Source organism: Protopterus annectens, chromosome 14.part0 (genome assembly GCF_019279795.1).
Source record: "Protopterus annectens isolate FY-2018-M chromosome 14.part0, PAN1.0, whole genome shotgun sequence".
NCBI lineage: Eukaryota > Metazoa > Chordata > Ceratodontiformes > Protopteridae > Protopterus > Protopterus annectens.
The window spans coordinates 198683750-198710054 of record NC_056748.1 but is presented as its reverse complement, the minus strand read 5'-3'; the positions used below and the strand labels follow the sequence as shown (position 1 = coordinate 198710054).

At 36.1% G+C, this 26305-nt stretch overlaps 1 protein-coding gene across 1 annotated transcript in view; it reads right to left on the bottom strand.

Annotated features, from left to right (window-relative positions):
• Nucleotides 1–26305, bottom strand: part of LOC122788639 (VPS10 domain-containing receptor SorCS1-like) — a 1297464-nt gene that overhangs the window by 584234 nt on the left and 686925 nt on the right. Inside the window, exon 13 of the mRNA XM_044055539.1 lies at nucleotides 19061–19174. Within this exon, the coding sequence (XP_043911474.1) occupies nucleotides 19061–19174 (114 nt within the window). The remainder of the gene's footprint in view (nucleotides 1–19060; nucleotides 19175–26305) is intronic.

Sequence of the window (26305 nt, the reverse complement as noted above, 5' to 3'; positions counted from 1 at the left end):
AGCATTTCCTTGAGGGTGTCACCCTGTTTTCAACTGCTTGTTTTAAGATTTTCCAGGTTCTCTTTAAAATCATCCATCTGCAAAGACAACTCCTGCAGGGTAGATGCCATCTGTTATAGTTCCTTCTTTAAGGCAGCATCCTGGTGAGAATTCTTTGAGTTTCTCATTTTAACAAGTGAATATATCTCCAAGCTTTTTGATAGGAAATTATTTGAAAAATTCACCAAAGTTTCTAATTATGTAAATTAGTCCTTTATCTATAAGATTTTATACTTTGAAGAAAAAAAAAAGAATATTTTTTTCCTGTCTTATTTAACTAGTTATATGGAGCTCTAAAATACTGCTGCTTTCAGTTAGCCATTCGGGCTCTGGCCCCAGAAATTCATTCTTGATATTGTTCAGAAAATGCGTGTTAATGCATAACATATTGTTATGTTAACTTTTTAAGTGAATTAGAGTAAAATTTAAAATTGTACCTGATTTTTAGCTATTTTGCCTGACTAAACTCCTAATATCACATGTACACAAAAAGCCGAGTTTCACTGAGATTCCTACATATCTGTGTTTTACCAGTATGTTTTATTTTTTTCTAATTTGGTTACAGTCTAGCAGATCCATGGGTAGAATGGGACAGAGGGGGCAGCTGTCCTGGAAGCCATCTTGTACATTATATTAAAACAGTTTGACATCTTACAAGTTGTCATATTGTGGTCTCTTAATAACAGCTTGTAAGCCTTGTAATCTGTCATTTTATTTCAAAGGTAACAACGAGTTATTAGTCTGCTATGTAATAAATTGTTGCCACCTTAAAAAGCCATATAGCACTAATAGATGAATGGGGGGGGGGGCATCAGAAGAACCTACTGTGTGTAATCTGGCATGTCAGACTTCATTACTATAACCCTCATGATTAAGCAATGATTCTCACTTCTTATACAGAGAATTCAGTTGTGATATGTTTACCTACCTGTAACAAAAACACTGCAGAGCACTTTGTCACATAACAGAAACAAGACCTGCTACACAGATGTTTCTAGACAGTTGAATACAAATTCTTCCTTACTGTGGTGATGTTTTTTTTTTTCTACTCCAGCAGTTAAACATCTGACTGGATTGTGTTTAGAATAATATTCTAACAGGAAATTTAGCAAAGTTTTTAATATTTGCATGTTACAAGTCAGCATTCTATAACATACACCATACGACCTAAATGTCAGCTAAACAAATATATCAAAACACTTCATAAAAGCAGGGAAAGATATTGATGTTGAGAGAAATGTTTGGACATATAGTTGCACATGCAAGGAGAAGCCCAGACATCTTAAATATATTTGTGAAAAATATAAAGATATGCAGATATGGAGCACATCAACCATTTCTAATTAGTTATAGTAATTGATTTATCAAAAAGTAGAGAAAAAACATAGTATCAGTACTTCAGACACACCAACCTTTTTAAAGGTAGTCACAGTAACAGAATTACCAAAAAGTAGAGAGAGAGAGAGAAAAAAAAGAAAAAAGAAAACAGAAGCAAAACTTTAAACATGATTGGCTATGCAGTCTTAAGACTGGTGCCACAGTCATGGCCTTAAACTCAATGCAAAAAAAAAATATTATCATCCCTTTCAGTAAGAGCAATGTTCCTGTTAACTACCACATCAACAGCAACACCCTAAGTGTCATTCAATACTGAGAGACCTGGGCAGGCAGGTTAACAGCAACCTTACCTTTGATCACTTTGTCTCCACAGTGGTAAAAAGGGCATACTATATTGTTCATCTCATAAGTAAGAGCATTGCCTCCCAGAAAAAAAGAAATTACAACCTCCCTGTACTCTTTCCTCATCAGGTCAATAATTGAGCACAACTCCCCTTTTGATATGTACCATTCCAAGCACCTGCAGCAATTACAGAGACCGCAAATGTTCCTCACAAGGAAAATTCAAGGTCTTCAGCATCTGTCCTATGTGGATCATCTGAAATCACTGTCATGTTATTCTGTTTCATACAGACTACTCAGAGGTGATCTCTGCCTTGCATACAAGGCAATCTCTGACCCTGCTTTATTGGAAATGCTACATATCTATAAGTCAAATGGTACACAGGTTACTTGCTCTAAAGACCTTAACCTGGTATGTGACATTAATAGAACCTGCTGGAGGGACAGATTTATATCCCAGATGTTACTGCATCTTTGGAACAGACTTCCACTTTATGTCAAACAGAGCACCTCATTGGCCTTTTTCAAACGCAATCTGGATGATTGGATGGGTAATCGTAAATTCACCCCATGGGTTCCACCTGTGTCCCTCTTTGACAGGGGCAATAGATGCTGATTGTGGAACTAAGGGTAGAACTTGGCTATGCTTGTAAGGGCCCTAGGGACATTAGCCTAGTAACTACCTATGAACTTGTGATCGTATAAAAACTAAGGTTTAAAAGCTGTCAGTTCTATAGCAACCTAGGAAATTTTCATATAGTTAATATAACCTATGTGATGTGTGATATACACTTGGGAGAACAAAGACACATTGCATCAGATACTACTTGAATCAGTGGGATCAGCTGCATGAAGAGTCACAAAATGCTATAGTCAGTGAAATGACAATGTGGCTGCATTAGAGAACCTGCAATCATTTACTAAATATTTCAACAATGAAAGAAAAAATATGTTGGTTACGTGGCATATAACTATGAGCTGTAGTGCCACATGGTGTCATTAAGGTGGAATGTGTTCTACATTAATTATGTTTGTAGGGAGGAGAGCAGCAAGTAGGGACCCTCCTATATACAGTAAACATAGCCATTGCTTACAAAGGTATTTATTCTACCTACCTTGACAACAAGCTGGAGGACAACATGTCCAGCAAACATATTGTGTTTTATTCATACTGTTAAGGGGCCCGTTGACTGCTGTTCCTTAAATTGGCTTCATGCCATTTCATTGACTGTAATAGTCAGTGCTCTGTCTTTGCCAGCTGTTACTGTCACTGCCTTAAAGTCACGTAAATATTCCGGAAGTTCTTCATTAAGCATAGTGATAACCCTTGCCACATTCTGAAGGGCTATACAATTGTCCCACAGTAGTGCACAGAGTTTTTAGCTGGGTACTTTATGCACAATTTACTAATGTACAGCAATTTTTTTAAATCATACTAAACACCATCTAAACTAGCCAAGAATGTCTTGTACATTTAGATAACCAAGAAAATGGGCTTTAATGAAGAAGGATGCACAGTGATAAGCATGCAGCCTATTCTACAATGTGTGCATTCAGTGATGTATAACAACGTATGTTTCAGGAGGTTCTTTGTGTAAATATAGTGGGAGTCCTGCTTTCTTCCTCCTCTGATAGCGCAAAAGATAAAAAGGCCATTGTATTGTAATCTGTCTTTTAATCATCAAGCTTAAATTCCAACAACGTAGAAAAGGATACTATGCATTTCTCAGACGATTTCAGCTTTTCCACTCATTTCTGCACTAATATAATGATCAATTCATACTTCAGTCTTGCCACTTGGTTTCATTAACATCCATATTGAATGAGAACAAAGAGTTTTTCAGAGATGTTACCCATTGCAGGAATTTAACTTCTGCAAGATGGGTATTCTTTGGAGTCAGTGACATTTTTTAACATTTAAGACAACGGGTGTCTTGTTGAGAGAGAGAGAATGGAATGCAGTTTGTTCTGGAGTGTTTCTTCAAGTTTTTTTCTTCTGTTGAAGTCAGTGGAAAATTACACAGTAGAGCAGGTTACATATAAGTACATTGTTATTTGAGCATTCAACATTAACCCTAAGAATATATAAAATATGCAGAATAATACATTTTTGAGAACATATAAAGGTGAAAATAGCCTTTGTACAAAGCTAACACCAAAATGTGTCAACTTGTGTCCATGTCCAACAATATATCAGTCTTAAGTTATTTTGGTTTAGATGGGGAAATTGTAGTTTAAGCCTGTCTTACTGAGCAGAATATTTCCATCGTTGCACTTAACACATACTTCAACTCCAACTTTATTACAGAGCTGAAGCAAATTCCACATTAAGCAAGCAATAACGTCCGATAGGGTGTGTTGTGTTACTGTGCAAATAACACATGCCCAGGGGTGTTCCAAAGTGCGCGCACACACACACACACACACACACACACACACACACACACACACACACACACACACACACACACACACACACACAAAATTTTCTATTTTTTTAAATAATCAGTTACTTTTACTCACTTTCATGTTCATATGCACTCACACACACACACACTTTTCACTTTTTAAAACATTCTCTATTTATTTTAATTTTACGCTTACTAAACAGCAAAAGTGGTGCTTAGCAAGCTTAAAATAATGTCGACTGTTAGCTTCCTTACTATCTAAACCTCACGGCACCTTAATATATTTCTGTGAAGTGGCAGACTCATTTCTCAATAGCTATGTTCATTCTCCAGTCAGGATGTCAATGAACAGTTGGCCATTCTATAATATAAACTGGTGCAGCATATGAAATCTTACTTGATATGTCAGATATCAGAGCAAATTCAAGTTAAATTACACAACAAAATAAAAGTGAATGTCATTAAACCATCATGCTAATTTATCTAGAAAACATTAGTTTTACTGAAAGATAAGTAGTCTAAAAATCTGGAAACACAGCTGCAAAGATAAATGCATTCCTCATGTTTCCATTCCTAGATGAAATGAAACATATCAACACTCACAGCATACTTACCATAGTAACAGTTCTCCAAATGTGCATACTCCACAGAAATATTCAAACAAAGTAATTATATTTAAAAGGCATTATACATTCCTTACAGCTGTTTACCATGCTGCATAATATAATTAAATCTTTATTTGGAAATAATGCAGAGGAAAATGTCTGCTAACTCAGTTCTATTCCTCAAGAGGTGTGAATGTTATAACTATAGTGTCTCTAAAATTTTTACTGGGTTCATAATTCTGATGTACACATTTATTGGAAAAATAACACCTCAGTTGTTTTTATTTTTACAGTGACAGACAATTTATTTTTGGCTACTTATCAGATGGACGAAAGGTAAACTTGCAAGTCCTGCAGCTCCAAAACATTAGAGTAATTAAAGTGAACGCCAAACATTAGGATTAGGGATAGCATGCATAAGTAAAGTGGGCAACACTTCCTCAAACCCCCCAAACTAATGTATGCTAACTCCAACCCCCAAACCTTAACTCTGCACCTTACCTTGTAAAACCCTTTCAACAACAGTAAACTATTCAGACATGCCTTGTGGTATTGCAATGGATCAAAAGATCTTGTTTGCTTATTTTAGTGTAAAATAAGTAAATTACTTATGATTTATTTCCTGTGGGTTTGAGTCTTTTTTCAGTATTTTGCATGTCTGCATTTTGATGTGTTGACATTATGAACTGTCATTCTATTTTTGCCACCATTTGAATCATCTGCATTTATATAGCTTTATGTATATAGGTATATATGTATATATTTCTGTGTGTGTGTGTGTGTGTGCATACTTCTTCATCTTTCAGCTGCTCCTGTTAGGGATCACCACAGCGGATCATCTGTTTCCCTCGACCGATTCAGTATGTATATCTGTACTGCTGTCCGCATGTATGATTTGGCAAAATTTTATGCTGGATGCCCTTCCTGATGCAACCCTCCCCATTTATCCGGGCTTGGGACTGGCACAAAGAAATGCACTGGACATGCATACATACATTATATATATATATCTATATATATATATATATATATATATATATATATATATATATACACACACACACACGCGCACACACACACACACACACACACACACACATATACAGCTACATATATATATATATATATATATATATATATGGGTCCCCTTCAGAATGCCGAAATTCAAAACTTTGAAACCCATATGATCGCAGACCATATGTTCAAAGTTTTGAAATACCGACATTCTGAACGGGAAATCGCATACAGCGCGGACCGGGAGATTTCCCTTGTTTTCACTGTAGTGCGATCTCGGAGATGGTATATTTACGTAAGGAAGGTGTGGGGGATACAGGGGGCAAAGCCCCCCTGCTATACACAGTTTAATGAGTGTTTTTTTTTTTATTTTTACAGGTCTAGTTCACATTTTCAAACATTCAAATGTTCGATCATATGGTCTCGGCCATATGAATTTCGAACATTTGAGCGTTCGGTTATGTGATATATATATATTTATATGTATACACACATACACACACATATCTATCTCTATATATATATATATATATATATATATATATATATATATATATATATATATATATACATACATATATAGAGGTCTACTTTTACATCTGGAAAGACTGAAAGACCAACATTCAGGATCTCAAGACCTAAACATTGAACACCCACTATACCGAAATATTAAAAAAAGCAAATGTCACTATACTGAAAATTTATAATACAGAATTTTCATCATGCAATGTTTAGTTTTTTAATATAACCTCCACCACAACATCACAGACACCACCTCCCCTACACCATAACTAAGCAACTAAACACACACATCAACAAAACCCACAAAACCCATGCATAAGTAGGGGAACAAGCCCCCCTGCACCCCCCCCACATCCCCGCTACTTATATATACCAACTCTGAGGTTGCACTACCAAGAAATACACAAAAAAAAATACTATTACACATCCTAAACTTACTGCGCACACCATTACACATACACACAAAAAACACACATACCACACATTCAAAAAACACAATGCCTTCAACACTAACACATGCACACACACACGCACACACACACACTCACCTATCTAACCCATCCAACTCCCAAAACTTCCCACACAACTAAAAAACAAAAAGTCCTACCCAAAACCGTTAAACACTTACAACCCACCTGAATCTCCATACACAGCCACACATCGTCCGCATGTCTAACTTCCAGACCGCAATGCATCACACATACAATCCACATCATACCACACCAAGAGCAGATTCAGTAATCTAAAACTCAGGGAAAGTGCAGTTTCCAGTAACTGCACTTTCGATATTTTTGTTTCGAGATACTGAAAGTGGGTCTTTCAGTCTTTCGAGATACAAAAGGGATTGCATATATCATTTTATTTAGCATTTTTTGTCTGACTGGGACAGAACTGTTTTTAGCAGAGGCTCAGGAGGAAACGCTCCAGATGTATGTGTTTAGAATGTGGGATGAACTGGAGCACCTAGAGGAAACCCACAGGAATGCAGATAGGACATGCAGACTCCACAGAGAAGTCACCCAAGCTGAGAACCAAACCAGAGAATCACTTGCTGTGAGTCACCAATGCTAACCGCTGCACCCTGGACAAGCTGCATAATTTTTCTTCTGCATTGAGGACACCACAGACTTTTTTCATTTCACCAACCACTATAGTCGTGAAAAATAAATCACCATCTATAGGAACAGACAAGAGGAGAAGCTTAAGAATGTCCTGTACAGAAAAGCATCTGAGTGAATCTACATCTATACACTAACAGTATGCACCCCAAAATTACCAACAAAATGTCATCAAATCACAGGGAATCAGAACAGCCAGAGTTTCTGAAGAGATGGACGGAACAACCTGGAGATCAAACGCAGCAACAGTTTCTGAAAAATGGATAAAATGAGAATTTAGTGGCTAACATACAGGGAGCTAGTAAACTCTTTAAACAAAATCCAACTCTGGTGAATGCCCCAGAAGGAAACTGTCAAAAGCCACATAGCCAAGTATCAGGGAATGGAATGAGAAACATAGGCATATTTTACTTATTCCAGGGATTTGCGTGTAATAAATAGAAAAAACGTTGAAAACTGGAGCATCATAAGGGAAAACAGTTCTGTCAGAATCTGGATTCACAACAATCCTTCATTTATAAAAAAGGAAGAACAATTAGAAGCTGGGTATTAAATGAAAAATGCATCAGTGCACCCACAGAAGTACAGGTAGGAACCTTTCTTTGCAATCCCCAAGGCTACAGTTGTTGTGCATTTAAGAGCCAAATGTCTGCACTGAGAAATACCACTGCAATAGTAACTGTATAAAATGCAAAGCATTTTACATTGGAAAATCCCTCTCAAAATAAGAGTGACCAAACACCTTTCAGTCATCAGGGTTAAGAACTTCAACAACCCTCTGTCTAGCCATGCTCAGGTCTGAAAGAACTATGACAAGTTTTTCATACAATAGAGAGAATAAATTCTAGACCATTACAAGACAATGTGAATGTAAAGCTAGAATAAAAAAGAACTTGAATGGCAGCATCAATTTAAAGCTTATCAGAAGCTTATCTATAGATAGCTATATCTATATCTATATATCTATATAGTCAGACATTAAGAGCTTTCACTAGTTAAAGAAATTGGACCATAGTAACTTTTACTAAAAGCAACACAAGCTGGGTTTTATTTTTTTGTATTTGTTGGTTAGTACTTTGTACTAGATTTTTAAATATATGTGTATAAGCTATATATATATATATATATATATATATATATATATATATATATATATATATATATTTCTTATATAATTCAGGTTAGACTTCTGATTTTTACTTTTTCTTCATTTGTAACACTTTTAATTATATATAATATCTGAGGATTAATTTCATGTCAATTTGAACTGCTCATATTTTGATGTGTCTAATCAGTAGTATGGACTACCATGTTAGTACATGCTAGCATAGTGAGATCTGAGGAAGCCCTTCACTTTATTTACAAAAATGGGCAAAAGTACTTTAAAATAATAATTTTTTAGTAAGCAATAGCTGAGGCGAATGATTTCACCTAACATAACTTCCTTTATATATTGCTTGGACATTCACCCTTTCTTATGTGGAGATTTTTGTATCTGTGTATGTATGTGTGGGTCTACTTCAGCAGACCAAAGTTTCAGTTACCCGACACTGAATTTTCCATATGAAAGGGCCAACAACTTCACAAGACCGACATCCGAAATTCCGAGTTTTCATGTGAGGTAAGTAACCGCTTGGCCATACTGTTGAACTTTGTCCCTTACCCCCATGGTGGTGCGATCTCGGAGTTGGTGTATTTAGTAAGGGGGGGTGTGGTGAGTTTAGTTTTGTTTCATTTTTTTTTATTTGGGATGGCCAAATGGTTACTTACCTCACATAGAAAGTCGGTGTTTTGGATGTCGGTGTTGTGCAGTTGAAGGTCCTTTCATCTCAGGGAAGTGGGAGTCGGAAAAAGTGAAACATCGGTGTTCTGAATTAGATCCATATATGTGCATATGTGTATGTGTGCGTGTGTGTGTGTGTGTGTGTGTGTGTGTGTGTGTGTGTGTGTGTGTGTGTATATTTATATCCATACAGATATATTTGCATACATATACAGATACAACAGGCCAAGCTAGAGTTTTCAGTGTGTAATACCTTAGATCTCCTATAACAGAGACCCATAGATATATGAAAATGACCACTTAAAGACATCGTGTTTCAGCTATACGGCTTCTGAATACCCATGACATTTTATATATTGTGCATATCTGTGAACATGCATGGTTCAACCTTTTTATTGACCTCATCTGCACAGCATAAGTGAAAATAGTCTGACCATACTTCAGAAACACTGGGTCTTTTTAAGCCCAGCTGATGCCCATAAAAAAAAAGTTGCCTGTAAAAATCCCAACTATCATCCAAACCAAAAGGTAAAAAGATCATACAGATAAGCCCTTTAGTAAAAACTGCAAGAAAAATGCAACCAAGCTACAGTTTTCACCATGTATATGTATATATATATATATATATATATATATATATATATATATATATATATATTGGTAGGTAGCTAGATATATGTATATCTATAGCTAAATCTATATCTTTATATCTATACCTGTATCTATACATATGTGTATGTATATGTCTGTGTATGTGCGTGTATTTCCACATGCAATTTACATATTTTTGGTTTGTTTTTACTCTGTCCTTATGTGTGGCCTGTCTCTGACTCTTTCCATTTCCTCTCCCCTAAGTGTTCTGAGCTTAGGAATTTTCATACATACACATCCTCACACTTGCATTTTTTCTTTTGTTTTTTCTTGGTACCAACTCTGAGGGCAATTGACTTTTTTCTCTTTTCTCATATGTTTCCTAAATTCACACATAGTTGATAAGTTATAATTACACCTTTGCCCTTAGCAGCATAATTATTTTTTGAGTTTGGATAACCATCATGTGCCACACCTCCAGCATCACAGTATTTCACAAAGAGATGAATCTCACTGGCATCTGTTTTATTATTTACTACAATAATAAAAAAAAAATGCAGGACTAGATGTTTACATTGTTATTTGACACTGTAACTAGCACACTGATTAAGCCAGATACACCTTGACTTGTACTTTGATAAGAAATAAACATCACCAGTCACAATAAAAATGCAAACTATGTATGTACCAGTGTTCCAATCACTGTCACTGAATGCGATCTGTATATGTATGTACCAGTGTTCCAATCACTATCACTGAATGTGATCTGCATATGTATGTACCCGTGTTCGAATCACTGTCACTGAATATGATCTGTATATGTATGTACCAGTGTTCCTATCACTGTCACTGAATGTGATCTGTATATGTATGAATGCATATGTTTACATGTGATCTCCATATGTGCTCTTGGATTAATGCCTTCATTGCAATTTACATGGCTTTTTATATGGAAAATAGAAATGTATATATTACTTTGTTACTTGTATGTATAACTTAGATATGACTAAGTTCTAACAATGGTGAAAGCCCTCATCTTTTGTTTTTACTTAATAAACCATCATTTAAATAAGCAAAATCAGTTTGAATCCATTTTTTTTTGTTTTAATAAGAATGCAAATTCACGTTTAACATGGATCTTACATTAGAATTTATAACAGTCTATTTTAACGATTTGTATGCTATCATTCCTGTACAACTAGTTTTCCCTTGTTTTTGCACATATATATATGTATATAAGTACATCCACATATAAATATATGGATTCGTATCACTTCACTGAAAGACCATTTCACTGAGACCAAATCACCTAAAGTTCATTTCGCCGAAAGTTCTTTTCACCTAAAACTAATTTCACTGACAAATAGTACTCTAAGGCAAGTCAAAGGTATATGTCCTTTTCCCCACTGTAGTGCAATCCTGGTGTTAGTATATATAGCTGAGGGGTGTGGGGGTTTGGTTTTCTGTTGTCTGGTTTTGTTTTACAATATTTGGTAAAATCCAACTAGGTGGGGAGCAACACCCCCATTCATCCCCCAGTATAGGGGGATTTGCCCCCCCCAAGCACACCCACATATCCCCAACTATATATACTAACACCAGGATCACACTGCAGTGGGGAAAAGGACATATACCTTTGACTTGCCTTAGAGTACTACTTGTCAGTGAAATGAGTTTTAGGTGAAATGAACTTTAGGTGATTTGGTCTCAGTGAAATGGTCTTTCAAGGAAGTGATATGAATCTGTATATATATATATATATATATATATATATATATATATATAGATATATTTATATATATATATATATAGAGAGAGAGAGAGAGAGACAGATATAAATAAATAAATGGTTGGATGGATAGATAGATAAACAGATAGATAGATAGATAGATAGATAGATAGATAGACAGTCAGATAGATATGTGTTACCTATATATGATCTAACCATCATTTGATCGACAATCAAAAGACTGACAGCAAAATATTGACACTGTAAAAATATTGACACAGTCAAAATATCTAAACATAAAATACTGATAAAATGGAAGTCATACTAAGGAAGGTTTATGTCCTTACCCAATGCTGTGCGACCTTGGAGTCAGTATATATAGTTGGTGCAACCCTCACACACAGAAAACCCCCTGCAAAAACGTTGACAAAACGTGGATCAATTTTGTAAGATTTTTCAATTGTTTCCTATGAAGTTAAAATCTGTCATGTATTTCAAAGTTTTCCAGGGGGGAAGGCCCCCTACACCCTCTGCACCCCTGCTAATTATTTATACTATGAGGTCACGCAATGGTGGGAAAAGGGCTTAAACCCTTCCCTAGTAAAACTTTCACCTTGTAATTATTTTGTGTGTTGACATTTTGCAGTTTACATAATTTGCTGTCAGTCATATGTTCATAGGTTCATACTAGGCTATCTGTCCTAGGGCATTTATAAGCCTAGCAAGAGTGTGTTTGGCTTTCGCCACCCATTTTAAATTAATTTTGCCCTTTTTCGAGGTTAGTATACTGTGCCTCTGTCTAACAGTGACACAGAAGTGATACCCAGGGTAAACATATGCTCTCCCATCCACTCATCAAGATTCCTTTTGAAGAGAGTCAATGAGGGACTCTGCCTAACCTGGACTGGGATTTTATTCCAGAGTGAAGGGAGCCTCTGGGTTATGAATCTGTCCCTCCAGCATGTCCTATTTATTTCAGTGCTGATGTTCAAGTCTCTCGAGCGCGTAGCTCGATGGGATTTGGATTTTCTGAGGTGCAGCATGTCCATTAATTCCGGGTTGGACATGGCTTTATACGTCAGGCACAGATCACCTCTGAGCAGGTGGTATGCCACTGAGTAAAGCTGGAGTTTTTTTAACCGGGCAGCATATGGCATCTGTTTGAGCCCTTTGATCCTCTTGGTGAGGTACTTTTGGGGTCTTTCCAGTTGCTGCAGGTGTCTGGTAAGGTACATCCCAAAAGGGGCATTGTACTCAATTATGGGCCTGATGAGGGATGAGTAAAGAGGCACTGATCTAGATGTGAATCCCTTCATGATTAGGTGGGCTATATAAAATGTTTTTCTAACCACTTTGGCCACGTGGTTTTCAAATGAGAGATTGCTATCAACTTGGGTCCCCAGGTCCCTAATTACTTCTTCCGTACTTAATGGACTACCACTTATGTGGTAATTTGTGGGCACTTTGTTTTTGCCAAAGGGGATGACTATACACTTTTTGGCATTTAGCTTGAGGCCATGGCTCTGGCACCAGTTGTCTGTTTCTATGAGGCCCTTTTGTAGGATGCTTGTGTCGGCTGGAGAGTCAATTACGGCGCCTAATTTGGAGTCATCTGCTAACTTGGTCAGCCACAGTCCTTCCGTGTTGGCCTGTATTTCCGAGAAATATATACTGAACAAGAGAGGTCCCAGGACTGAGCCTTGAGGGATGCCACTTGTAACTGGTTTGGAGTCTGACATGGCTCCAGCAATTCTAACCATGTGGGTTCTGTCCTTGAGCCAGTTTGCAACCCATCTAGTGACATAGGGGTTTATATTTAAGCTGGTGAGCTTATCTATAATGCCCGAGTGGGGTATTGTATCGAAGGCTTTTGTGAGGTCCAGGTAGGCTGTGTGGACCACCTTCCCCTCGTCAATGGCCTTGGTGACTGTTTCAAAGAAATCAACCAGGTTTAAGAGGCAGGATCTGCCCTTAACAAAGCTGAGCTGGGTAGGATCCAGTGTCTGTAGGTCCCCAATATCTTTATTTATGAGGTCCATGACGATCCTTTCCATAGCTTTGCAGATCAAGCTAGTCAGGCTTATTGGGCGATAGTTTCCAGGATCCGTTGGGGCACCACCTTTGTGGAGAGGGACCACTGTTGCTGTACGCCACTCTTTGGGTACATATCCTGTAGTAAGGCTGAGATTGAACAGTAGTTTTATGTTTGGGTTTAGCTATTCTTGGAGTTGATGTAGGATGCAGCCTGGGACACCATCTGGTCCCATTGATGCTGTGTTTTTTGCTTTGGAGGGGGCGGCTCTTACCTGAGCATCTGAGATGTCAGGGGGGCAGCACTCTGTTGGGATAGATATTTGCCCTTTTGGTGGGGGGGGGGGGTTGTGCTGATCCTGTCAGCTAGGATGTTGACAATGTCTGTGGATTCGGTGTATTTTTTGTCATTTTGGACTAATTCTGTGCATATCTGGGAATTCCCACCCAGGTTCCTAACATAACTAAAGAAAGCCTTGTGATTATCCTTAGTGTCCTGTGCAATTTTTCTCTCAAAGCTGGCCTTAGATGATTTTATGAGTGCCCGTAGTTTTTTGCTAATACTGATCAGAGATGCCTTCCCTTTTTGGGATTTTGCTCTATCATGTAGTAGCTTCCTCCTTCTATTGTATAGTTTGTTTATGGCTGGGGTCCACCAGACAGGACGCCTGCCTTTGGAGGACTGGGTCTTGGTTTTATTTGGGATTGCAATATGATATTCTGAAGGTGTTCATAAAATGCGTTTATAAAGGATTCTGTGGTCTGGACCGTATTTTCCACAGGCCCAGGGGCTTTGAAGGATTCCACCTCGGTTTTGAAGAGTGTGAAATTTGCTTTAGAGAAGTTTTCCACTGTGGCTTTCTGGGCAAGGGGTGAGGTCGGGATGTGAATATCCAGTGAGATTAGTTTATGGTCTGATCTTACCAGTGAGGGATACACATCTGGTCTGGAGCATAGAGCCCCATGTTGGTGATGACCAGGTCCAGTATGTTTTCCCCTCTTGTGGGAGTGGTAACAAGTTGTTGCATAGCATTTGAGTTTATAAATTCTAGGAAACTTTGGGCTAGGGTGTTGGAGCTAGAGTAATGCTCCCAGCCTATGTTTGGGTAGTTGAAGTCGCCCGATATAATGGTGTTTGGAGAGACCTTCATATTTTCCAGTATTCTCAGGAAGGCCGAGTGGGGTTCCTGGGTTTGGGAGGGTGGTCTGTAGCAGGCTATAAACTGGAAGGCAGTTTTACCCACTGTTAGTTGCACATGGATAGTCTCTGATGCTTCATGCTGTGCCACCAACCTGGACGTGTGGGTATCTTTGACGAATATTGATACACCCCCTCCTTTTGTGGTTTGGTCCAAGTTTTGGGGCTGAAAAGCATGGTATGAGGTATAACTGGTACTGCTGGGGTGCTCTCGGGAGCCTTGAACCAGGTTTCTGTTACTGCACAGATATGGATGTTCTCCATGCTAAGGAGAGTTTTGAGTATGTGCATCTTGAGGTTTAGACTTCTGGCATTGAGTAGCATTACTCTTAAGTTCTTATTCCTTGTGATACCTATGGAGGTGGGTTTGTCTTTTGAGCCTTGCCTAAAAAAGGCACTATGGGGGTGGCAAGCGCCTTTGCCAATATCCGAAAGCCCAGGGGTGACAGGTGCAAGCCATCCCTAGCGAAGCATCGTGGCTTGTCGAGCATGTCATCCCAGGCTGACAGGCATTGGATCCCCTTTGAATGACACCAATACTTAAGCCAATTGTTGAAATTGATCATCGTGTCTTCATACTGTGGCATCATTCTTGGTGAGGGTAAGATGCTACTCAAGGTCAGGGTCATACCTTTCTTTGGCCATAGTCTTTGGACATTTGATCAAATGATGGTCAGATCAAGTGTAGGTAATCCATATATATGTATGTATGTGTATATGTATTACCTATATACATATGTGTGTGTGTGGTTATGTAAGTAGAGATAGTTACATATACATATGTTGAGATATATATATATATATATATATATATATATACATATAGAGAGAGAGACATAGAAATATATATATATATATATATATATATATATATATATATATATATTTACACACACACACACACACACACACACACACACACACACACACACACACACACACACACACACACACACATACACACACCAAAAGATTAGTGCATGTCGCGAAAATAGGTGCGCGGAATCAAATACAGAATCCAAGATGAAAAATTCCAGCACTCCAGGTCAAAGAAATAATGAATCCAACTTTGGATGAAAAAATTCGGACAGAAAAGTACTTCAAATAAGCATAAATACTTTTATTGCAAGATGGAACAAACATTCAGACAGCTTCATCATGCAGCCATTCGGCTCAACTGAAGAAAAAACAGATTGGTGACCGATTTCGCCCCCTGGCCCCTGGTCACCGATCTGTTTTTTCTTCAGCTGAGCCAAATGGCTGCATGATGGAGCTGTCTAAATGTTTGCTCCATCTTGCAATAAAAGTACTGATGCTTATTTAAAGTACTCTTGGGTCCGAAGTTGGATTCACTATTTCTGTGATCTGGAGTGCTGGAATTTTTCGTCTTGGATTTTATATATAATATAATATATATATATATATATATATATATATATATATATATATATATATTATGGGTTCATGTCATTTGATCGACAGTTCATTTCACTGACAGTTCATTTCACTGACAGTTCATTACATCAACAAGCATTTGCCCCCTTCCCCAATGTTGTGCGACCCTGGAGTTGATATATATAGTTAGGGGGGTGTGGGGGGCACAGCCCCCCACATTAGGGGGTATGGGGGGTGAAGACCCTACCTAAAATGCTTGTCTATGTAATGAACTGTCAGTGAAATGAACTGTCGATCAAATGACATGAACCCATATATATATATATATATATATATATATATATATATATATATATATATAAAATATGGGTTCATGTCATTTGATCGACAGTTCATTTCACTGACAGTTCATTTCACTGACAGTTCATTACATAGACAAGCATTTTAGGTGGGGGGGCTTCACCCCCCATACCCCCCACACCCCCCCTAACTATATATATCAACTCCAGGGTCGCACAACATTGGGGAAGGGGGCAAATGCTTGTCGATGTAATGAACTGTCAGTGAAATGAACTGTCAGTGAAATGAACTGTCGATCAAATGACATGAACCCATATATATATATATATATATATATATATATATATATATATATATATGTATAATCTCTACAGTCAGTATAACTTGGCTTGGTGGGAATACTCTGAGATGCTGCAAACTTGGACTTAACATATATCACCTGTGTTTATACCTAAAGTGTTTTTGTTCATAGGGTGGTAAGCAGAGTCTTCAGATTACCAGCTGATGCTTTAAGTTTGCATAACATGGATTTCAGTATATTTTAATGTTTTGCATGTATTGATCTGTTGTTGCATAAAATAGTGTTGGATTTACATTTAATATTCACAAACACAGTTTATATATGTATATATATATATATATATATATATATATATATATATATATATATGGATTCCTATTACAAGAATGAAAGTTCACAACTTTGAACTTGTAATAGGAAGCCTCACTTACGCAAAAGTTCACTTTAGCAAAAGTGAACCTCCGCGAAAGTGCACTTCACCGAAAGTACCGCAGCACAGTGGAGGACATCAAAAAACAAGCTATGTCCTCCGCTATGGTGCAATGCTCATGGAACATAGGGTTAGGGCATGGGTTAGGGTAAGGGGATAGTTAGTAAAGCTATCCCCTTACCATGACCCGTGCCCTAACCCTAAGGTCCGTGAGTACTGCACAGAAGTTCAGTACAACGCCCGTTCATTGTACTTAACTTCGGCTAAGTGCACTTTTGATTTATTGCACTTTTGCTGCAGTGTACATTCCATACACTATTTCAAAGTAGTGAACCTAGTGTATGGAATACATATATATATATATATATATATATATATATATATATATACATATATAGATAGATAGATATAGATAGATATATATATATAGAGATATATATATATATATATATATATATATATATATATAGAGAGAGAGAGAGAGAAAGAGAGAGAGGGGGAGCTATGTATAGTTTAACAAGATGACAAATGTTGATACATAGTTGACAAAAACAAATTGATTATACCACTGACTGAATGATAAAAGTATAAAGAGTAACACAGTTGCAAATGTAACTAATGCAGCCTGAACTTGTAAACATGTAGAAGAAAAAAAATAAAATAAATAATGCCAGAGCATAAAGTCCAGTTCACCAAAACTTGTTCTTCAGTACACATCAAAGCAGCACTTAAATGAACAACGAAAATTCAATGGCAGCTATCTGCTCTGATGTTATAAAGAAGTGCAGTGATATATGTACACAGAACCTTTTACTTGCAAGTACTATAGAAAATAATGAAATAAAGAGCCTTACTTTTTCAAATTTTCATTCATTCTCTTTAGACTTACTAGATGGTAATGCTTATGAGACAGCTAAAGGACAATGTAACAATGTATTATAATTACTGCTTTTAACATGAGCAGCTGCTTTTATGCAGTATGAAAACATTGAGTAATAATAAAAAAAAAAAAACTTCCCCACATGGCAACATTATTGTGAAAAAAGGCTAAGTTCTTATGATATATATATATATATATATATATATATTTATTTATTCTCTCATTCAAGGATTCATTCATTCATTTTATTAGCCTAGTGGAATTCACCCAGACAATAAAGGACAAATAAATAAACAAAAATAAAATGTAATTATTTATAGATTAGTACTAGGTAACTGCTCTTGTGGACAGTTTTAAGCCTAGCCAATTACCCCATGTGAGAATCAAACCCTGTATCGTGTGACATGCAAATGCATGCTTCTTCAATGCTCTAGTCATCTTTAAAATTTTAAAAACAGGAATAGAAATAAAAGAAGTATAAATTATTGGATGAATGTTTGGATGAAAACATTGAACACTGGAAGACTCAGAGGAAATGCAATTATTGCACTGCCTTTGTATTTACCTGTTACTCTATTAGTACAGGTTACATATGAATGTTTCTGTTAAAGTAAACACAAAACTGAAACACTGGAGATCTAAGTCAGGATTCCAATAAAGCACCCCTTCTGTGGGACATGGAAATTAAGGCATTTCTCAGCTGCCTTGTCTTTTTTTACGACCATGAAAATAAACCCTTATACTTTCAAAATAATCAAAATGAAAACAGAGAAATGGCTACAGAAGTTTTTAGAATGGTTACTTTCCCAACCCATGTTTTGGTAAGTGTAGACAGTTACTTATATGTACTTTTATACTTTTTTTCTCAGTCCATTTTTTGTATTTAATTGGCTACGCATAATTAAATTCAGAGATTGCTTTTAAAATATACATAAAACTTAATAAATAAGTGAATAAGGTTACTCTGCTATGACAAACTACAATTGCAGCAAAGTAAACACTTTGTATTATTAAGAAGTAGATTTCATCCACCTACCCGGTGATGTTTAGAAAGCTCTGCCCAAGACTGCATTCTCTAGTCATCGAGTTTGGATTAAACCAGAAAGCAGGTAAACAGTGGTTGTTGCTGTGTCTTTCATACCCATAATCACTGTTTGATTAAAAAAAGAAAAGGAACTTAAATTACAACCTGCAAATTTAAAGCAAGGCACAGTTTAATAATAGACAATTCTATCTTCTAAGTGCCATGGTGTTAAAGTCCGTAATGTATTCTCCCAGTGGATTCATGCAAATTGCCCTAAGTGAATGTCACAATGAATCTCAAATAATTCCATTCATATTACATATAAATGACTTTCTGTGGCTGCTCACAGATTAGCAAATGTTTATTCATTTCTGAGGTGTTAAACACTTCTCTCGTAGCACATGTGGCATATAATTTTTACTTAAGAACCGATTATCCTTATAAAGAAAATATCATTGAATTACATGGAAGAGAGAGACATCTGGAAGATGCTCTTGCACAATAAAAATGAAGATTTAATACCGCAGCATCACTATTGCTTGTTATTTGATGGAAATATGCTGCTGTTTCCATAAATGTCCTTGATATTTAAGCATACCTTGCTTTTCTTTTGATTTCTTAGTTTTCCTTAGAATATTTGCACTTTTTTGTAGACAGCTGAAAAATTAAAGCATATCTTAATCACAAATCTCATTTATTTAGTTTAAAAAATCCATCATAACGCGAGTTTATTTTGTGTTCTCCTACTAGAGCTTGTGATCCCCATCTATAAAAGAAACCGATTACAGATACCAGAAGTAACATAGATGTTCATAATTATGTCAGGTTTGTAGTGTTTATGTTGGTAAGTAACAAATAGATCCACAAGAGTTCAGTTATTTAACTGAAATTTCCATCAGTACAGCAACTAGTAAAGCTATGACTTGAAAAATGTTATTGACTTTAGATGTAGTTCAGATTTACATGTTCATATGCTTCATTAATCACATGGACAAAAATGAAAGCAATTCAAAGAAAAATGACAGAAGTATCATCAAAATGCATTAACGAACAGAGGAAAGATATTTATCATAGCAATCCATAAATTATGCATGAGAATGTTCCTGAATGAATTACAATCATTTACACATTTATTTACCTGTTCATATGCATTCATTCATTTTTTGTGGCATTAGAAATCAGGACATTATAGGCTGTTGCACAAAGCTACTTAAATCCATATTTGGTTCTACATGGACATCTGCACTTTACCAACTAATAATTTTAAATGTGATACCACAAATGAAAAAAATAAATTAATTAATTAATTAGCAAAAAAATATTAGTAATCATAGGCCTGAGTTGTAGCACTGTACAACCTTTATCAAATCAAAATTAATGAAATGCCAAGTGCACACTTCATCAAATAATTATTCTTTATTAATTTAAAAAAGCAATATCAGATATTTCTTATGCAAGATCAAATGTAGGGTATATGCTTTGGAGGACATTATACATCAATACTACAATGCAAAAAAGAAATCTACAAAGTAAATCAAAGACGGATCAGGAATGCACTCAAACTAGTTATTTTTGCTCCTGCATTTTTAAGGGAGACTACTTTACTGTAGCCTGATTAGAAAGTTTCTAATGTCAAAAAAAGGAAAGTCATAGATTTCCTGTAGTCAACAAGTCATCAGTTTGAAGCTTCCATGGTCACATTGACTGCTTAGAGGGGAGGAGTGCAAGGGGCTTGCCTTCCTGAAAAAAATGTATTTCCATGTTTTTGTAACCTTGTTATGCATGTTAAAATGTATTTCTGCATACTGAACCATGTGTTCTTCATTTTGTTGCTCCCCCATTTTCACTCTCTCGCTCTTTTTCTTTTCTTTCAGGTGATGCTGGATATCCACTGGAGCCGTGGCTCAGGACATCACTGAGAAATCAAAGTGGAGCTGCAGAAGTCAACTTTAACACCAGACCTGTATCGTCATTGACAGAAAGTCTTTGGCCTTCTGAAGAATCATTTTAGGTGCCTGGATGAGTATGGGGGTGCCCCTCAATACAACCCAGCTACTGCATGCAGGACATTTACTGCATGTTGCATTTTGCACAAAATGATCATGCACCAGTGTGATGGTGAAGTGACCCATGCAGTCACTGCAGCTCCTGGTTCCATTTCTACTACAACTAATGGTGACCAGCCAGCAGCAGTAGTGAGGGGCTCCATGCACCAGGTTTATGCATGGCATATGACTATGCAGGTAAAGAGCTGGGTGGCATCCATGCCAGAGTTTTGGACCATGGCATTCAGGTTAGTGTTTCCTTTCTTGTAAACAAGATGTAGGGTATACTTGATGCATGCAATGATATCTCTGGACTATGTTGTGTGGTGCATGTTCTACTGTCACTGTTCCTCTGACTTTCCATGTCATCCTTAAATAATACACACGCACACACGCACACATATATATATATATATATATATATATATATATATATATATATATATAAATTTATTAACACTGGAAGTTTTTATATAGTCTGTATGCATTTTATAGAACTGAATTGTTTGTTTTGTAATATTTCACTAGTGTTTTTAAGGCATGTTATCCTATTTTCACTTTAAAGTTTTAGCATTAATTGTTTTATATTAAAGGGAGCTCATCTGATTTTTTTTTTTAAATGTGATTAATTAGAAGGGGTATGTACATACAATGTGCATTATTACATAAAAAGTGCATTATTTAAAAAAAAATTGTTCTGAAGTTCACTATGATGGACATAAGCACTTAACCATTTAAAACCACTCAATAAATGATTGGCTTTATATTTTATTTTGGTCTTGGAAGTTTATTCAGTCCATCATTCCCTCTGCCCTTGTTGGTGACAGTTTTGTTGTGGATTCCTAGTATATTTTTTATTTCATAGCAGGTACTCATATTACTGTTTGTGAAAATCACGGCTGAGTGCTCACTAACTCATGTTCAGTGATGTTGTAAAGCAGCATATTATGTTCAATCAAATTTGTAACTGTTTTGCACAGTGCATTCTGCTGAGGTGGTGTACCTCCTAGGTCTGCATGTAGTGAATGCCCTGAAATGGTTCAATTAGAAAAAAGGTTTACTTCAGTATTGTATATGAGTTCAAACCTTGCAACTGAATGAAAAGATATATCATTTTTCCTATTATGCGAGAGTCCTCAGTTTGGACTATGTTGTCTGTTAAAATACTGCAGATCATATCATTTCAATTTGTAATACACAATAATTTGTGACCTCAGAGACAAAAAAAAAAAAACAAAATATATCAGAAGTTATGAAGTTGTGATGGGGAGTGGCAGCAGTGTTTAGTTACATGGCAGGATACCAATTTCAATCTTAATTCTCTTAGTAGTGCTTCTCTGAATAGTTGTGGTTGTAGGTAACTGCCTACAGTAACCATGGTAATATACAGAGCAGTAATGATGTTAATGACTACAATATTATGCTATCACCCACATCTTTCTTTCCACAGTTCCATGAGGATTTAAACAGTATAATTACAGGAATGAAATGCATACAGTTGAAAATGTCCGAGGTTATTACTTTATTTAATAACTTATTCCCGTTTGAGTTATTCTGCATTTGTATGTGTGAAGGTCAAACTGCAAGTAACAGACATTTCACATTTGAAACAAGGTAGGTCAAGATCAAATGGATCATACACATTTCCTAAAGAGAGGCTAGGTAATGGTGCAAATGGATGATGAGTTGGTCCCATGCCATGACCTACTTGATGCAGGAGATCTTACAGACACTGATCTGACAGTGCTACAGGACCAAGACCTCGAATGGGCGATTCTGCTAGGTGTAGATGAATGCTGATGTGGCCTGCACAAAATCTGTTGTGCTCGTTCCGTCTGACGTATTACAGTACTTTCTTGAGAAGCACTTGCAGAGTCATGTGATTTTCCCTACATGTCCAAGCAATACCCCATCTTCTTCCTCTTCCAAGACTGACTCCTATTTGAGTATGGTAAGTCATAAGTAGTGTACAAATGGAGGCAGCCACAGATGCTTCATGTACCACCATACTGTATATCACGTGTGATGTTAGCATTATCCCTACTCTCTGCCATTTCCATGCAGTGCTGAAACCCTCGTGTATGCCCTGGAGGATTCTGACCATTTCCAGATGACACTCTGGGGCAGTTGCCTGAGCTCTAACAATGTCATGGCACATTGGCTGCTGGGCATCCAATGATTTACATGTTTCTTTGGGTAGCTGTAACAAATTCCTGTGCTTGACAACCCTTTATAAAGATGGCTATCTTGACACTATTACCTCTGAATTTTTGACTTCATCCTGAATGTGTCTGTCTGGGTTTGCAGATACTGGCATAGAGGTCCAAGGGTTTTCTCTCTGTACAAGCTGTAATGTTAGCATGTGCTTGACTTTGTGTTGCACTGTTACCTCCTGCAGAGTTACTAACGTGTTGCATAGTGTGAGACCCTGCCATTAAACCTGGGGACTAAGTGGAACATTCACATGAATGTAACTATATTATTATCATCATCATCTACCACAGCCATTCTGCTTCTGATAGCCTCCAAATCTATTGGTATAGAGAAACTGTTTCCACTGCTGACCTTGTAAAACATGATTTATAACCAATAAAGAAGTAGCATACATTAATGAATGCAGAGTAATGAAGTGTGGGGAGAACTTATCATGCATACCACCTTCATTGCTAGTTTGTGCAGATGTAAATGGTTCCAAACCAAAATAGAATACTACCCAGCAGGTAAACAGGTCCCGTTGTAAATACCAAATAAAACAGCAAAGAATAGCAATGGTACACTGAAGCATGACTCTCAAAACCATCCAGTAAAAGTATAAAATGCGTTTATTTATAGGTAAGCGCTTTCACCACATGCCGTGGCTTCATCAGACCATATACATACAAAGGAACTTATAAAAACTGTTTAAATATACCTCTTATCACTCATTAAATTCAAACCTTGCATTCAACAAATCATCATTCAGCATATACACCCCCTAATTATATGAGGCATCATCAATTCTTCCCTTATTTAGTTTAAAAAGCAAACTTACAAGCTACCAAACTATATATAGCATAGTAGCAATAAAAATATATAAAAACATAACTCCATGCAAACGGGTATAACTTCCTTATACTTATATAATATAATATCCAATTCAGAATCCATAGTACATTCAGTTATCTACTGACTCAAGCTGATGTAAACAATTTTGTCACTTTGCCGTTTTAGTGCAAGAATATATCTCATGTAGCAGCATGCCTGCTTTAACTTATTCTATCTAATATAAACCGTGGACATACAAATTCAACTGCGCTAGCTAGTCATAATGTTCATGTTGTTATAACTTCATATCACTAAAATCAGGCTTTATATTTAAGACTCTATATATTTAAAGTAGAACGACTATACAATTACCAAAGCCATCAAACAAAGAACATGTGACCTATTAGATATATGCTTTACTTGCTCCTAGGCATAATAGAAAGTATGCTATACCTTCTTTTGAGCATAATAGTATATGTCCGCTAGCACCAATTGCGTAATTCATATAGCAGATGATGTTGTAACTATAATTATGTAGCTTGCCTTCATTGCCCATTTCAACTATTTGTTTATAAAAATACCAGTCACTCCATCAACTATGCGTAAATACGCCAGCTCAGTGATGTCATTGCGCTAATCCCATTCATTCATAGATGGCCTAATCTCCATAGCCGTACAGGGACTGTATTCATTGAACCCCAGTCAAATATAAGAATAAAGATATCAAATACATAGTTTAGGCCCTGGTAATACATGTACCTGGACTTTGTACTCATAAATAAATTACTTAGAAATAATCATAAATGTATACCCGTATGCACAATGAACCTCTGTTGGTTACTAAATTCCATAAATTACTATTGCATCACTTATTATAGTGGAAATGCAAGCCATATAAGACACACTTTTAATTGCTTCAAAAAACTTAAAAATACTACACAAAATGAAAGTGCTCTTCATCATAATAAAAGCTTATCAAAATACATAGTTATTAATACACACACTAGTCGGTATTTGGAGTATAATTCTATTGATTTCAGCTAGAAACACAGAACTTTCTATATAAAATTAAGAGAATATACATAAAGAACAACACTGAGCATTCACTCGATGACCAACCAAGAATATAATAGGCAAATTAGTGCAACTTTATACTAGTAAGTAGTGAAATATACATATCAACTAATTCACCCTAACTAAATGCGCATATACATCTTAAATAGAAATATAAGCTTCACAAGAAATGTAATTAATTTCAATGAACTATAAATAGACTATGACTAAAAGTATGTATTAATTTCTCAAAATATATACATATTTTTAGATAGCTCAAGTACTCTTATCTAATGCACTTGAATCATATACCAAAATTAATTGTTAATATTGCATCCATATATATATATATATATATATATATATATATATATATATATATATATATATATGTGTATATATATATATATATATATATATATATATATATATATATATATCAAAACTAAGATAAACTTTATATAGTCTAACCTCATTCTAGTCCTAACCTTAAGAAATAAATGTTCAAAAGGTCATTATTACATATCAAAATATAGGACCTATATATATCAGCGTAACGCAACCAGTAACGTATATCAGATATAGACCTAAATTACAAACCTACCCATATGACAGTATATTAACCCCATACTAGTAAATCCAATTTGTATATGTAGTTTGATACATATATGTATAACCCAGTCTTTATTCATTTAAAACTACTTCCTAGGCATTCCCCGCACCTCCAATACACACTTCATAGAGATTTTACCATGGAGTCCTAGTCCTTTTTCAGCTTGAAGCTTAAGTATCCATCTTAATTCACTGTTCTCAGTTAAATTTTAAACATTACCCATCCTAGGTCCAAGGCTGATTAGTTCTAGGCCCATAAATTTAAAAGTATGATTTAAAACACTCATTTCATTATACTTAGATAGAGCACTGACCGAGTCTCTATGTCTTAAGCTACTAATATGCTCTCTTATCCGTTCTTTAAATATGCGGTTAGTTTTCCCCACATAGAAACGTAAACAGCAGTCACACTGTGCTAAGTATATTATATGTTTACTATTACAGTCAATTACGTTATGTACCTTGTATATCACACTTGTTTCAGGATGTTTAAACTCATTGGTTTGCTTGATAAACTGACACA